The 15691-nt window shown below is 44.4% G+C and overlaps 1 protein-coding gene across 3 annotated transcripts in view; it reads left to right on the top strand.

Moving 5' to 3' along the window:
- Positions 1-12069, top strand: part of SLC43A2 (solute carrier family 43 (amino acid system L transporter), member 2) — a 28058-nt gene extending 15989 nt beyond the window's left edge. For all 3 annotated transcript variants that reach the window (XM_010282036.1, XM_010282037.1, XM_010282035.1), the window contains 9 exons: positions 11-103; positions 933-1066; positions 1508-1710; positions 2345-2488; positions 6060-6195; positions 6639-6771; positions 7745-7818; positions 9526-9649; positions 10481-12069. In XM_010282036.1, coding sequence (XP_010280338.1) covers positions 11-103; positions 933-1066; positions 1508-1710; positions 2345-2488; positions 6060-6195; positions 6639-6771; positions 7745-7818; positions 9526-9649; positions 10481-10642 — 1203 coding nt within the window. In that variant the 3' untranslated portion in view covers positions 10643-12069. The remainder of the gene's footprint in view (positions 1-10; positions 104-932; positions 1067-1507; positions 1711-2344; positions 2489-6059; positions 6196-6638; positions 6772-7744; positions 7819-9525; positions 9650-10480) is intronic.
- Positions 12070-15691: the final 3622 nt, after the last annotated feature.

Here is a 15691-nt window from a genome sequence, read left to right as displayed (position 1 = left end):
CTTTCCCTAGCTGCCCAACATGTTTGGTGACCTTCGTTCCACGTTCATTGCGCTGATGATTGGCTCCTATGCTTCCTCTGCTGTGACTTTTCCAGGAATCAAGGTGAGGCTGTGGGATCATGACTCATGACTGGTGATGTTGTGCTGGAGTCTTGCACCATTTAGCAATAATGTGGCAAGAAAGAGGTACTTTGTTAAAGCACTCTTTTAGAGATGTGCCTTTGCAAGATTCAGTTCCCATCTCTGTTAAAGACTTCCCAAGTGACTGCCTCAAGAATTCAATAAATACTGCAGAGAGAACAGTCTGTTCACTAATAAGCAGTAAAATTTTAAAGTTGTTAAGTAAAAGTGAGTAACTGAAGACCTTTACAAAAGGTTGCTTTTTTAAACTCTGAGTGTATATATATGTATTTTTAATACACATGTATGTTTAATCTGTGTGATTGTCACAGATGGTAGGCTTTGAACACTGTTCAGAGCTAGCAAACAGCACTGAGGGCACAGAAGAGAGACTCGCTTGGGCTGCCTTGGTAGATCACTAGTGGTTCTGAACCAGATATGTTTCATTGCAGTGTTAGCATAAGGGGGGTATAGTAAAGGTAAGGCAGTCTCAAGTGTGCAGGGAAGTTCCTGTTGGCTTTCCAAAGAAAAGGTCCTAGATGAAAACTTGGGATGGCAGTCATCTGCAATACAGCTGCATGCTATTCCAGCTGAACATCCTGTTGTTGCTCTAGCTGCTGTTAAAGATGTATGTATACATCTCTTTCTGAGCCTGCATGTTACAGAACTGTTCTTTGTTGCCACTTGAGTTAAACCCACTTTAAATGTAGCATATTTTTCTTTCCCACAGCTTCCTTTCAAACCTCATTCAAAGAATATTGAAGTATCTTTCTGTTCTTATAGCCAAAACCATATTCCCTTGTGATTTCCAGGTTATATATGACTTTGGGGTCTCCTTCATCCTTATTCTGCTTGTCTGGGCAAGCTGTGCAGGACTAGTTTTCCTCAACTGCTTCTTCAATTGGCCACTGGAGCCTTTCCCAGGACCAGAAGACATGGACTATTCGTAAGTGTCCTCTAGACTGGCCTTGAGGGCTAATCCCATTTTTAATCCTCTAGAAAGTGCTGGCACAGTTAAATTAGACGAGTGGACAGGGAACTCCCTTGTGTGTTGTCTATTGCTGCCATTCCTTCTTAGGTTGAGGATTTATGTCTGCCATTAGTGTTAATGTCTTGACTGGTGAGTATCTGTGGAAAGTTGAACTTTCCAAAGCGTAGGAATCATGAAAGAAAATGATCTGTCAGTAGTCATAAGTATTTCTATATTGACCTGTGCCAAATTGGCCTGGGGAAGAATCTCTCTGTGCTCTGGATCCAGACCACTTGTGGGTTTGTAGGTGGAAGCTAGTGCCTTCAATCCATACATAGCCTCTCTGACTCCTGCAACTTTGTTGCCTCTGATTTCCCACCCTGTGTTGCAGCTCTCATGCTCTTTACTGCCCAACAGGGTGAAAATAAAGTTCAGCTGGCTGGGATTTGACCACAAAATCACTGGGAAGCAGTTTTACAAGCAAGTAACGACTGTGGGGCGCCGTCTCAGTGTGGGGAGCTCCATGAAGGGCCCCAAGGAGCCAACAGCCTTGCAAGAGAACAACAAGCTCTGTCTGTCTACGGTGGACCTAGAAGTGAAGTGCCAACCTGACAATGCAGGTGTGGTTCCATGAGTGCCCCAGGGATGCTTGTGCTGGCAAAAGGCTGTCGGCCTCTCTGCTCTGCTCCAGACCTGTTTATAAGAGAGTGATACACGATCCATGTGTTGCCAGGGCCACGTGCCAGCCACCATTATTTAAATACAAGTTCAGTTACATAAGGAATCCTGTCCTTGTATACTTGTCTAAATATACCATGTGCTGTTGCCAGTGGTGGGGACAACAGCATGGTTAACTGGTGTGGCTGCAGAAGGACAGTGCAGTTGGTCACTGCTGTCTCTTGGGTAGACTGTTGCCATCATGACCAAGCCGCCCTTACTCATGGTTATGGCAAAAGCAAATGGTTTGAAGCTTCCTTTTGCTCTAATCCACAGAATTAGGTGAGTCTTCCTTCACACTCCCTTGCCTCGGTTACTGGTAGCCAAACTCTAAGCATCTATAGCTGTTCATTATGGAAGTCTGTAAGGCACCAGGTAGTTGCTAACTGTGAACTCCTTGGAGCTACCATTGGCACGCAGTGTTGGAATGACCAGCTAGGAGAAGACCTACTAACCCAGATGAAAGCCTCTTCTGAAACTGTACATGTTTACAAAGTTATGTTGCCTCCTTCAGGGACTCTATTATTCCTTCTGCAGCTTCTCCCTCCTTCATGAAGAGTGTCTTCAGTCCTATCTTGCTGCTCAGCCTTATCACCATGTGTGTCACTCAGCTGCGGCTCATCTTCTACATGGGGGCCATGAATACCATCCTTGAGTTTCTGTCTGGAGATGAAGATCAAGGTAGGGTAACCTGAAGACCTTTATCTGCTTCCTTGGAACTGGTACCTGGCCCAGACTTGGTCCTCGCAAGAGGCCAGCGAGCCTGATTACTCAGCAGATACACCGTGTATGGCAATTAGTGGTGTCAGAGTGTGGCTGACAGCTGCTGGTGGGGTCTAGTGGAGGGCTGGAACTGACCCAGGACAGAGGGGCAGCGAGGCAGACACTTGAATGTCAAGCTAATTTTAACCCAGTATCTGTTAAATACTATTCCATGTTATTTCCCCAGATGGGTTGTTGAAAGTAGCCTCTTAGGATGGACTGTGATAGTTTTTTTTTCTAATTGGAAAACCTATTTTATCAGGTATTTGCTTTGCTTATCCTGAGCAAGCACAAAGTACAGAGCAGCTGACTCTCATGACTAATGGTTGGACTAGGTGTCTCAGCCCAGCAACTGGGGGTGGGAGAAGTGAAGTCATAGCTGTTTTGTGCAGCTTGGTGTGTGCCGGGGAGGCTCAGGGGTGCTCACTGTGCTGGACTCGTCTGTATTTATAGCTCTGATTCAGTACATGGAGCAAACAGGAAAGAGTACGTTAGTTTACAGTTGTTGAAAATACCCAGGATTGCAAAACAAGACTTAGCCTTTTTTTTTTGTCCTTTGTAGTAAGATCCAGTTTGAACTTGTTAAATCTGGATTGCATGAAGCTGATAAATCGAGAGGCACTCCTCTGAAAACAGGAGTGAGCTCTGGGGGAGGGAACTGAGGAAACTCCAAGTGCCCTGGCATTCCCTGAATTGCTTTGTTTCTGGAGCCTTTGACAGCCTGCAGCATTCAGCTCGTTATCTCCTGGCTCAACAGCCAGTTTAGACATTAAACAGTAAACAGGACAAACTTCACACTGCCTACCTTTCCCAGCAGTGCTTAGTTTTCTGCTTACCTTGTAACTCTTTCATGCTGAATTTTTTTCTTTCTTTTTACTCTGGCTTCCTCTAGTTACTTCTCTTTCATTTTTTCCTCTCCTCCCCTCCTTGGTATTTTAGAATTAACGTTAACTATATATGCTGCCAATTCTGTTTACATCAAGCTCCATGTTAAAAAAGGGATTGTGCCCCTTGGGTGTATTGTGTTTTTTCTGTGCCACCTTTGAGATTTCTTCCCATTTTCCCTCTCCTCCCCCTGAATGTAGCCTGGGCTTGCAATGCAGTCCGCTTACTGTCTTGGTGTTTCCATGGCATCAGCAAAACAGTGGTATTGTCTAGTCGCAGCAGCGTCAGGCTGCAAGAGCAATTCCAAGATGTGTGCAGCTCTCTAGAAATGTAATCTGTGCAGATCAGGAGAGGATGGGATGCTGCTCCCTTGGATTCCTCATTCTTCTTGCAGAGTTATTTACTTGCATGTGATTTGTTTAGAGAGCTCCCTCCACCTGCAACCTCCTCCTCCTCTTAGGAGCATTCAGCAAGAGAAGAGGAGAGTTGAGTCAATCCTGCAAGTGTTATGGTCAAAGAAAACTTAAATATTCCTGGGAGCAGAACAGGAGAGAAGGATGTGGGGAAAATCATTCAGATAGGGAGTAAAGTCTTTAATTTGCAGTGAGGTACTTCAGGTACTTGTACTGAGGTCCTTGAAAGTCCTGCTTCCTGTGCAGATTATGGTGACTTAGACCTGGTGGGAAAAAGCAGTCAGCCTGTGGCTACTTACCTTCTGAAAACCTCCAAAAATTGGGGGACAAGCTAAGGGGTTGAGTAGCTCTGTAAATGACTCTGTAATTGTGTTGTAGGAAGGCAGGAGAGAGTACGCTTGTATCTAGAACTTGAAATTTGGCTGCATCTTTTTTAAACCAGCACCTTGCTTTCAAATGTGGTAATAATACTTGGAGACCTTGGATAGAATCAGGGTTGGCTGGAAAACTCAGCTGTATGAGGTGCTTGCTCAGGATAGTTTTGAGGGGAAAAAACATGTGGAGCAGTGGATGTGAAGAGTCATGCTGTTGTATGTGCCCTTTGTCTGTTTGGTCTATCCAGGCTTCTGCTTCTGCCATATCTACTTCTGCTGGTATTTGCTAGGTATTGTGTTTTTGGTTTTTTTTTCCTCCTCCTCAGGAAAGGATGTTTAAGATGATAAATTGAGGAGGCCCTGTTTTGTAGCAGCTACTGTCCCTGTCTCCTCTTCTCTTGATGCCATAAATTTCTTTCTCTGCTTCAAGTTAGCTTCTGCTCTTGCTGTTTAGAGCCCCAGATTAAGTGTTCAGAATAGCATGAAGGGGCAAAACATGACAACATGGCTTGCTTCTTACCCTCTATCAAAAAATAACCAGACAATATCAAATCAACTCCAGGAGAGTCTGTAGAGGGTGATGCCACCTGTCTCTCTTGCCTACAGTTATAGCAGTTGCTATAATGAGATGGGATGTGGGGCCACTTCAGGTCTTGCCTTGCAGAGGTAACGGGGACATGAATGTGAGTTTGGAGGCTGGAGCTGGAAGTTCCTCTTGGTTCCCTTGCTGGCAACTGGAGCCGGCAAAAGTATCATCAGGTGCCATGCCTGGGCACAGCAAGGCAGCCCTGCTGGGGTTTGCTACAACTGTATAGGAGAGAAGGGCTTGTTGGAAGCTTTTCTCCATTACCAAGTTGATTTTGGTATACGTCCTGGCTGATCTAGCTTTGGCTAGACCTAGAAATGCATTAGGAGGGACAAACTAAAATTCTTTTTGGTTGTTTTGCTTACAGTGCTGTAACTTGTAAGCACTCTGTGCTGAGATGGGCAGTTTCAGAATTACATCCTTATTTCAGAGCTGTGGTACACCGTGACTCACCAGCCCTTCTGCATGATGCCTACAAATCCGTCACGTGGGCTGCAGAGAGGAAATGGAAAAAGCACTGTGGGGTGGGGGAACTGTTCAGTAACAGGAGGAGGCAGTTTCTTCTAAGTCTGCTGGCATCAGCTTTCCCTTAGCAAGCCATGTAGACACTTCTCCCATCTTTAACACATGGGGAATTTTCATCAGTTTGAGGTTTTTAATGATTGCTCTGAGATGCTGTGGTTTTTGCTTCCAGTTTCTGCACCGTCTGCCTCCAAACTTGTCCATTTTGCACAAAATGGGTTAGTCTTCACCTTCCTAGCCTGGCTTGTCCTTGCTGAAGCTTCTCAGCTGGGAAAGGTGCAGCTGGAGCTTCCAGCAAGGCAGGAGAGAAATGACTAAGGCAGGGTTTGCTGTGAAGGATGTATTGCTTGTAAGAACTTTTCGTGTTGATCCTAGCCAGAAGAAACCTTATGGGCACTAAACAGTTGTTGGGCCCCATTCCTGGAGCCCTACTTGCTGTTGGGCTGATCCTGCTCAGAATACTAGGATCAGAATGGTTAAAGCACGTGTGCCCGGTGTGTCCACTCTAATGTCATGCCTCTGGGAGGCTAAATGATGAAGTAGGGCTTTGGTGTTCCAGCTCCTTCAGCCCTGCCTGTGTGTATGCAGAATCTGGGCTCTTAATGGAAGAGCTATCAATGGGGAGGAACAGTTTCTTTCCTGTCTTTTTTTCTGTTGCTGCTATAGTACCACTTGGACTGACAACTTTTTAAATTTTTTTTTCCCTGCAGTGGCTCTCTACACTTCCATTTTTGGGGTATTGCAACTGTTGTGTTTGCTGACAGCGCCTGTGATCGGGTACATCATGGATTGGCGACTGAAAGAATGCGATGATGGCTTAGAGAACGAGGAGAACAACGCTGAGCAGTGCGTAGTGGTGCACCACACGGGACATACATCCACATAGCAGGCCCCCTCTGCTCTGCATGATGTGTTTTATGATGAAAGACTGAAAAGAATATTGGTTCTTCAGTATAGAAAAGGAAGCCTGAAGGAAGATTTGATAATTGCAGAGGAAAGGACCAAACTATCTTCCATGTCCACTAAGATCAGTCAAGAAGAGCAAATCTAAATTGTAGCAGGGGAGGCTCAGACTTCCCTTCTAGCCTAACAGTAAGAGTAACAGCACTGAAATAATTGCCCAGATGTTCCTCAGCTTCCACTGATGGAGATTCCACCACTTCCTTAGGCAGACCTCTAGCCAAACTGGTTTAGATAGGAGTTGATATGTGATATGTGGAGAATCTTGCTGTGAGTTCCAGAAGCTGCTGAAAGTGCTTTTTGTAACATAGGTTTTGCTATCCTTCCAGAAGTGACAAGAAAAAGAAAAAACGTGATCGTCAGATCCAGAAAGTCACCAATGCCACCAATGCCTTTGTATTCACAAATGTGCTGCTGGTTGGATTTGGAATCACTTGCCTTATTCCTAATCTACCGTTGCAGGTGAATAGGTCAAATGGGTGGGTGTGCTGGAGTGTTGGCAGCGTGGGTCCTGACACAATAACAGGCATGACAGTGCCAGGAGGGTCCTGTAAGCCAGCAGAACCAGGCTAGTGGCAGGAGGGCTTTCTGGCACTGCTGGGAGGCTTCTGTACTGCTTTGGGAACCCCAGTCTTAAGCTGAAACAAGTAATACCATGCAGTTTACATCTCTCTCAAGAGAGAACTTAGAAGCAGCTATAGTTAAAATGTCAGAGTTTATCCACAATTTATTCAAACTTAGAAGTTTCTGCAGCTGAGCTATGTAACAACAAATGCTTTCCTACCGAGATCCTCTCAGCAGTGCCTGTGCATTTAACCTGGGCTTGATTTAAGCTGCTGAGAAGTTGCTACAAGAAGCATGGCACTGAGAGAGAGAGAGAGAGAGAGATATCTCTCTATCAGGTTATTTCTGCATCAAATGCTATGCCCAATGGTACCTGTGGGATTATAAACCTGTTAAAATATTTATTTTGTGGCACCAGGTTGTTTTTGGCAAGGAGTTTAGTGATTTTTTGCTATACTTAAACATGCCTTGATGACATAGGCAAACAGATATAGTTTGCTCAGACTTGCATATTGTCCACAATAACTTGTAGAAAATCAACTAAATAGGCCACAAGCATAACAAAAAAGCACTGTGACCCTGGCCACAGTTTGGGGACATGTCCTTGCAGCGGTGCCATCTACAAATGAGATAGGTCTTGTGTGTGGTTAACCTCAGGGAGCACTACAGGTTAGCCTTTGCAAAGTAAGGAAAAGCAGAGCTTTTAGAGATTAATGCAAATCGTTTCCATTGTGCAGACCTTTCAGTTCTGGTTCCTCAAGCCCAGCTTTGTAACTAGAAAGGAGAAGAGCTTTTAGGAGTGGTTGTATGTTAGGGTCTGGCACACCTAGGTGGTATCTAGGATGTGACATTTTTCTACTTTTCTTTCCAGATTCTTTCCTTCATTTTGCACACAATTGTGAGAGGATTCATCCACTCAGCTGTGGGAGGCCTCTATGCAGCTGTGTAAGTCTCTGCTTACCTATAATATGTGACTGGCCAGATAAACTGGTTTGGGATGATAAGCTGTGCAGATGAGAGGGAGATCAGGAAGGAAAGTCAGTCTGATCATGGTCAGAGGGGGGAAAATGATGCAACTTGTTTCCTCAGTCACCACTGGATATGATGGTAGCTGGACTTAAGTCCTAGCTGATGCTTTCCTTCTTTAGAAACAGCGAACCCCTTTGGCATAGCTACTGCAATGAGACAGGCACAGCTATATGTGAGCCTCAGGTGAGACTAGGCTATTGACACTAAGGTTGTATAGGAAAAACTCAAGGCTTTTTTTCTCTTATAATGAGTAGTTATGTGCATGTGTCCAGGTAAAACATTAATGTAATTGAATACATTGCTACTGGTCTGCTCTGAAAGACATTGGTAGAGCATTGCTCAAGATACCATTAGTAATGCCTACTCCCTTTCCTGGGACAGATCATCCATCCTGTTTCCAACTTATCAAAATTATCAATAGCTTAACCTGAATATTCTCTTCCTTATTAAGCAATGTTTCTGCTTTTGAAAACAGATCTGACCCTCTGTCCTGAGCTGTTGGACAGAGGAACAAAAGGAAGCTGTTATTTTTCAGAGAATCGCAGAATCGTTGAGGTGGGAAGGGACCTCAATCGTTGAGACCATCTAGTCCAACCCTCATGCTCAAGCAGGGTCAGCTAGAGCAGGTTGCCCAGGACTGCATCCGGTTGGGTTTTGAATATCTCCACGGATGGAGACTCCACACCTCCACAGACTCCTGTCAAAGGTTTTGGTCCCAGTGTCTGGGGAATCCAGACTAGAAAACCCATCTAAGACTCTGCTTCAAAAATGCATAAGCTTTTGGTTCCCTGGCAGCTAGAAGCAGAAGATTTTTGTCTTAGGCAAGGTAAATGCCCGTTGCTGTACATATCAACTTGCTTGTAAACTAATCCTGTTTGACCACTGTAACTCTCTGGAACTTCGTGGAGTGAGGTATTTTTGCTTTGAATGTGACTTCTTTGAATATGAAGGTTTTGATCCATTTCTTTCTTTCCAAGCTTAGTTTAACCTGACCCTTTTTAAGCGCTGCTCAGTCATGGAAAGAGAAAGATGTTAGACTCTTCCCGAAATTTATTTTTCCATTAGTAGTATCTGATATTCAGCACTTTCCAATCTACAGTATTGTTTAGTTTGACATGGGATCAGACTTGTCCTCTAAAAAGGAAAACAAAATACTAACCTGTTGTGCAGGTTTCACTCACTTCTAAAGGGAGCAAATTGTTATGACCAGATGAAAATGATTGCTCAGCCGCAAATGCTGTCATCTGGATAAAGAGGCCCTGCTTTTAACTTGTAAATATCAACACTCTTCTCCCTCTGCAATAGGAACAGCAGTTGTATAAGCACTTCCACCTGCCTATGGTACAGCTGCAAAACAAGTGCTGGATCTGATACTACTTAAGTTTGAGAGCTCAGGATGAGAGTAGTCTTGTCACCAGCTGCGTTCTGCTCTAGAGAGCACTGTGCACACCATCGGGTATAACTCAGTACTCTATAAAAAGAGGTAGTTATAGAAGTTCTTCATATTATGCCTGTCTTGGGACTGTGCTCTGTTGTGTTAGTCGATTGGGAACATAATCTGATCTGGGTGATGTGAACAGCCAAGATGACATATAATAATGCTGTTGCTTTCTCTGTTGACAGATACCCCTCTACTCAGTTTGGCAGCTTGACAGGGTTGCAGTCGTTGATCAGTGCCCTTTTTGCCCTTCTGCAGCAGCCTCTTTTTATGGCATTGACAGGACCTTTGGAAGGAGACCCTCTTTGGGCAAGTTCTTCTCAAATTTCATGTGAAGTCTTGGTGGTTAAGATAATTTTGGCTCATTTCTTTCAAAACAAAAGGACTCCTGTGCATGGACCAAGGTTAAAAACAGCTGGAATTTTGCATGTCCCTCAGTCTGCTGTTACTTTGGTGCTGTCCAGGAGACCCCTCCCTGTGTAATGGTTTCCTGGGACGGAAAGCCACTAAGGGAGAAGGCTGTGCAAGTGCTTCCTGCTAACGTTTTGTGTGGCGAGTCAAAATCTGTCAGGTAAAAGTGAGTGAGTCTATGTGGACCTCAAAATGCAGTAGTAATACTCTGTTCCCCTGAGAGCTATTAGCTCTGATTACCAGTACGTTTTTGGTTTGCCGATGCTAATGTCCAAAAAGCTGAGTGGCTTTTGAGGGTAGGGCTAATGTGGTGTCTTGATGTGAGTCTGCCTGGGCAGCTCATTAAAATCATGACATGGGTGATTCCTGGGGAAGAGTCCTGGTCTCTAGGTTACAGGTGCCAACCCCAGCAGCCTGTGGCTCTTCAGTTGGCAAACTTGGTGTAAAAGAACTGCAGCTTAAACAGCCCTCCCTGTTCTATGGAACAAGACACCCACAGCTGTGATCCAGAGCAACAAATTCTTGCAGCATTTAGGTTATACACGTGGTGCTCAGGGCACAGGAGTGTAAATATAAATACAGTGAAGGTTGTTGCCAATACACAGAGCAGGGCGTCTCCTGGTTTGCCCGCAGCTGAATGACGTGGGCTGGGTTCTGACACTTTGTCATGCGTCACTGGGTTGTCGTCTTCCTAGCCTGCCTAATTTTGTTTTGTCTTTCTTACTGCAGGTGAATGTTGGCTTGCTTGGTGTGAGCTTGCTGGGTTTCTGCCTTCCAATCTACCTGGTCTGCTATAGACGGAGGCTAGAGAGAGAAAAAAACCAGAAGATGGATGATGCCAAACTCTTCCTCAAAATCAACGGCACTCCCAATGAGGAAGCCTTTGTTTAAACTGGTGCTTGAAATACAACCTCCCCTGTACAGGTTCCTACCACATCCGTGGGTTCTACCTGTGGTGTAAGCCAGGTTTTTTCTCTCCTGGCTCTGCCAGTCTTTGCTCATCATTGGAGTGGGGGCCCAACATCATGACTGAGCTTTCCTCAGATATACGGCAGGAGACTTCCCACTCCTTACTCCAGGACACGGGATGCTTTTCCTTTTTATAAAGGTCATGCAGATATTGTGTTGTAAATTATCCCCTGATCACACTCTCCAGCAGCAGAATATCTGCATAGGAACTTGGGGAGAGAAGGAATAGAGGGATGGGGGAAGAGGGAAGAAAGACTGTAATTTCAGTTTGCAAATGTAACACACTGAAGTTTGTTTCCTCACCCTCTTCCCCCAACCTTGGCTGATGTTCTCAGATGCAAGCTGCACTCCCCTCTCCCTGAGGCTTTATAATGGTCTTTATGCTTGAAATGTAGCTGGACCCAATGGTTTTACTGTCTATCCAGACATACCCCAGACTGTTCCTGAGGCAGGGAAGGGGCTTTTATTCCTATATGTGTGAACACAGCTTCAGTGTCTTGCTAAATGTTGGCTGCTAGCACTGACAGCTCCCAAACCTTTTATTACTGCAAATGACACGGACTGTGAGAATGGATCTGCCTTTCACACTGAAATGAAGAGCCTAGTGGATTGCTTGGTCCTAGACCAAGCCTTCAAAGACCTGGAAGTCCTCCTCTTCCCAGCCCACAAACCACCTGTATGTGTTTTAAACTGTCTGCAGTCCTGGAACCTTTGAGATAGGAATTGGATCTTGTTTACCAATGAAGTGCTTTGAGACTTGTTGCCTTCTGCCTCCTCTTCCCTCCGACATGACCCTGGGAAGGGAGCAGCAGCACGTATTTAGTGGAGTAGAGAAGCTCCTTGAAGCAGCGTCCTGGGGCTCCAAATACCTTGGTGTTCACATGCCGTGAGCTGACTTGCTGTTGAAAAGGATCAAGAGTGCAGAATGCTCCTTTGTGTCTGGTAACTGGTTCCTGTGGACACATGGTAGGGTGATGTGGTGATGTAATTCTTCCTTTAGCCATAGCTTATTTACATTGTTCTGATAGTAGCCCCCAAGCTGCTGAACACCAGGTTACTGTGACTGACCAAAAAGCTGCCGGTTTGGCTGTATTAAGAGCCTTCTACGATGTTGATGCTCTGTCTGGACAGAGTACGTGGTGATTGATTGTATGGTGAAGCTGACTTAGAGCAATATATGTGGGTAAAGGTGGCCCAGGCCTGTTCACCATGGAGGGAATACAAAGGGAATTCTTATCTTGCTTGTTTTTATAGAGGTTTTCTTAAGTATTGTCTAAAGTTGACTTTTCTGCCCTTAACCTTCTTGTTGAGGTTGGAAGCTCAGCCTCTGTAGCCTTGTGACTCGTGTTAGCCACTGTACCATTTGGACCTGCTCGGAGCAGGACCATGCAGCGTTAAGGATGAATGCCAGCAGGTGTGCAGCCGCAAACGCGCTGGGCTAGGCTGAGCTAGTGGCTGCGGGAAGGTTGGGGGTAGAAATTTATGAAAATGTAGTGCTGGTGCTTTCTGAACTGCCAGCTCCTGCATTACTGCAAGGCCTGGCAGGGGGGTAAGTCATTCAACTTCATGTCTGGTGGGAAAAGTACAAAATGCAATCACTGCTCCCTTAGCTCTAAGCTGGGGATTAAACAATGGCGTGCCGGGACCTTCCTTTGAGGAATGACCTGGAAACGGTGTTAACTCCTTTACTGGTGGTTCGAAGCATGCAGATGCTCGGCCCAGCCAGGCCTTCACCTTCCCTAAATAGCAAGCTTGGTGACCTCCCGCAGGATGGCTGGAAGCCCTGCAGGGTCCTTCGCTGGTGGCCTTGCCAGCATGGGATGACAAGGCAGCTTCGTGGGACAGCAGCGCCATCTCGAGTCCCTGCCTCCAGCCAGCCTCCTGCGGGCAGTTCAGCTGCTGCTCCACTCCATGGTACCTTTTAGTCTTCAGTCACCTATTTGGAAGTGACGCGCCACTTGAGTATTTTACGTATTTGTAGTTTTTTTTTAAATGTGTTGCCTTTATTAAATGTGCTTGTTCCAAGACAGCCTTATTGCCTGCTGTCAATGCTTGATTCTTCTAGAACTTTTTGTCTTTTGTTAGCCTCTAGCTTTGGTGATGATCCTGCAATCTTCCCAGCTTTTCTTTTGTGTTGAGCAATAATTAAGGAGGCAGAGTTTTGATTTGTTTTCCTCTTCACCTGACATTGTCTTAAGTAGATGTTCAGAGACCCACCAGCAGTAGTTCAGCTTGCCTAGATTTCCAGAGGGCTTTCTGCAGATTTCTGTGTTCCATATTACTATAATTACTTCTAAATATTTTGAGAAGATTCCTACTCTTGCTCTGACATATTTGTGACATGGCAATGACAGATTAAGTATATTTTTTTTTTAGTATGAGCTCAGGTGAGTGTTGGAGCCATAGTCCTCAGACTCATGGTATCTTAAAACAGAGGCGGCTGTTAGAGGGTGTTGGTGTGCTAATTCAGCATTACTTCCACCTCAGTTTCAGAATATTGAACGTGATAGCTTCCACTGTTAATGTCGCTCGACTTCATGATATAAATGTCTTTGCAAAATGGTGGAATACAGAGTGGTATATTTTCACAAACTCAGAGTGGAGATGCTGCTGCCTCTGAAGTATGTGCAGCTAAATTAAACAAAGAACACCCTTTTATTCCTACCATCTACCTCCCTACTGCAGTTCCTTGTTCCTGCCCTCTATTAGGAATACCCTCTTAACACAGTTTCATCTGATAAAATGGTGGATATATGTGCTTACAGTCTCTGCTGATGTGCCATGGTGTTTCGAAGCTGCTGGTCAGCTGTGAGGAAGAGAGCTTATGCCTTTGAGTCACAGTTTCAGGCTCTGTTTGCAGCCTGAGAGTAAAGGGTGCCTTTGGCTTGCAATCACAAGGACTAGTGGGTACACAATGAAGTTTCAGTTGTTTGGGATTGAACGGACAGATGGGCGCGCTTTCTCATGCAGCGCAAAGCCAAACTGTGGAATTAATTGCTGCAGAATGTACTGGGGAACAGAAGTATAAATGTTTTTTTAAAAAGGGGCTGGTTAAACAATGGTCTGATGCATCCACTAACTCAGGGAGATTTTAAGTTGCTGTAAATAAGAAAATTATGCTGAGGAAAGATGACTTTTCTATGTGCTCTTAAGAATTGGTCAAAGATGGAGACAATATATGCTAGGCTAGGTGAAACACTTGTCTGATCTTGTGGGGTTTAGTTTACTCCAACAATTGTGAACCAAACTAATTTTAAAAGCAGTCTCAAATTTATCTATCAAAAAAACTGTATCTGCATGTAAGATGTGCAAATACTTTACTGATTGTGGCATAACTGCTTAAATGCTGTGCCTCCTGCAGGGGTGAGCCCCTCAGGACAGAGTATTCTGGTTTCAGCTTCTTCTAAATGTGGTCTTGCACGGTCCAAAAACAAACACTGTTGGGATGGTCCTGTTATACATGATTGTTCATGGTCAGTTTGCCTTATGGATGCTTATGGAAATGTATTACTTACATTTGGAATGGAAAACAGCATTGCTACTTTCTAGCCAAGTGATGCAGGACCAAGAAAACTCCTCATGCACTCTTCTGTGTGTGAGCCACCTTGTGGAAAAAAATAATGGGCTACTAAAGGCTAGAGTGCCACATCAATTTAAATCAATAATACATTTACCTGTAGAACTCAAATACAGGTCAATGTGTTTTAACTGCTTTCATAATTCATAAATGCTAGAATTTGTAGGGTTGGGTTTTTTTAATGCCCTTTGTACCCCCTTACCCTCATCCATGTGAGAAGCACAAGGAGGGTGGTCATGGGAATGACTTCATCTCTGCCATAGAAGCATCCTGAACTGAATGTAATGAAGCAGAAACCTGATCTGTGAGTACTTCCTTTTTGTAGGAGCCCTCAGAGCCAAGGGTGTTGCTGTCTAAAGGTGATTACACCTTCTGGAAATGCTGCTCCTGGCCTCTACAGACTCACATGCATTTAATATGCATCCATATATTAAAAAAAAAAAAATTAAATTAATGGAGTGGGGAAGGGCGGGTGACAGCTTTTTCCTTTCACTAATCTGTCAGTACCTAAGCCCCATCAACAGAGTCTTTATAGCACTAATGCAATGATGCTATCAAGAGTAGCCGAGAAAATCTCTGCTGTTTTGCTTAATAGGATACTTACAACTTTATTCAGTTACTGTCACAGAGTATTTGTATCCTTGAGATGAAACTGGACACAGATGTCTGCAAAAAAATATTGCTGAGACTCCAACTTAACTGCAATGCTGCTACAGCGATTAAAATATTCAGCTCCCACAACAAAGCCTGGCCTTTTCATGGTTTGTCTACAAAGGAAAATTGTATGAGATTTTAACTAAGACAGTAAATCACTAAAGTGTTTTAAAGTAGGAGACTTCCCTCTTGGCAGGCTGATTATTTTGTGGCATCTTTTCCAAATTATAAAGCGGATACTGTAGGATAAAAAGAATGAAATCTTTAAAACTGCAGGGTTTTTTTTTCCCCTTTGAGTCTTCTTTGCATGTGCAGAGCTTTTGATTCTCCCTACTTCCCAGTACAAAGTATTCATAATGGAAACTAGTACTACAGTAAGATTTGTGATGGGATGGGACTGTGTTTTGGTTTTGTTTTTTAAAAAGCAAGCCACTTCTGATTTGTATTTCATACTTATCTTCTCTGGAATAGCTGAAACACTGCTGTTATGTAGATGCATTCTTACGTGTTAATTATAAACCCTACAGCTCCTTGGTTTTCTACCTGTGCTGCCCAGCTTGTCTCTGCACAATGTTTTTGTCAGGTGTCCTGTGCTCCACGTTGTCATCCTTCCTACTGCTGCTTGTCCGTTCCTTATGCCTGACCCTCTGTCACTTGCTTTTTATTCTTGGGACAATCCCCTTTTTCAGAAAGCTCCCTCTTTTTAACCCGACAGCATTATTAACCTCCCCTACCTCCTC

The sequence above is a fragment of the Phaethon lepturus genome, unplaced genomic scaffold (genome assembly GCF_000687285.1).
Source record: "Phaethon lepturus isolate BGI_N335 unplaced genomic scaffold, ASM68728v1 scaffold32152, whole genome shotgun sequence".
Taxonomy (NCBI): domain Eukaryota; kingdom Metazoa; phylum Chordata; class Aves; order Phaethontiformes; family Phaethontidae; genus Phaethon; species Phaethon lepturus.
This window is presented reverse-complemented; position numbering and strand designations above follow the sequence as displayed.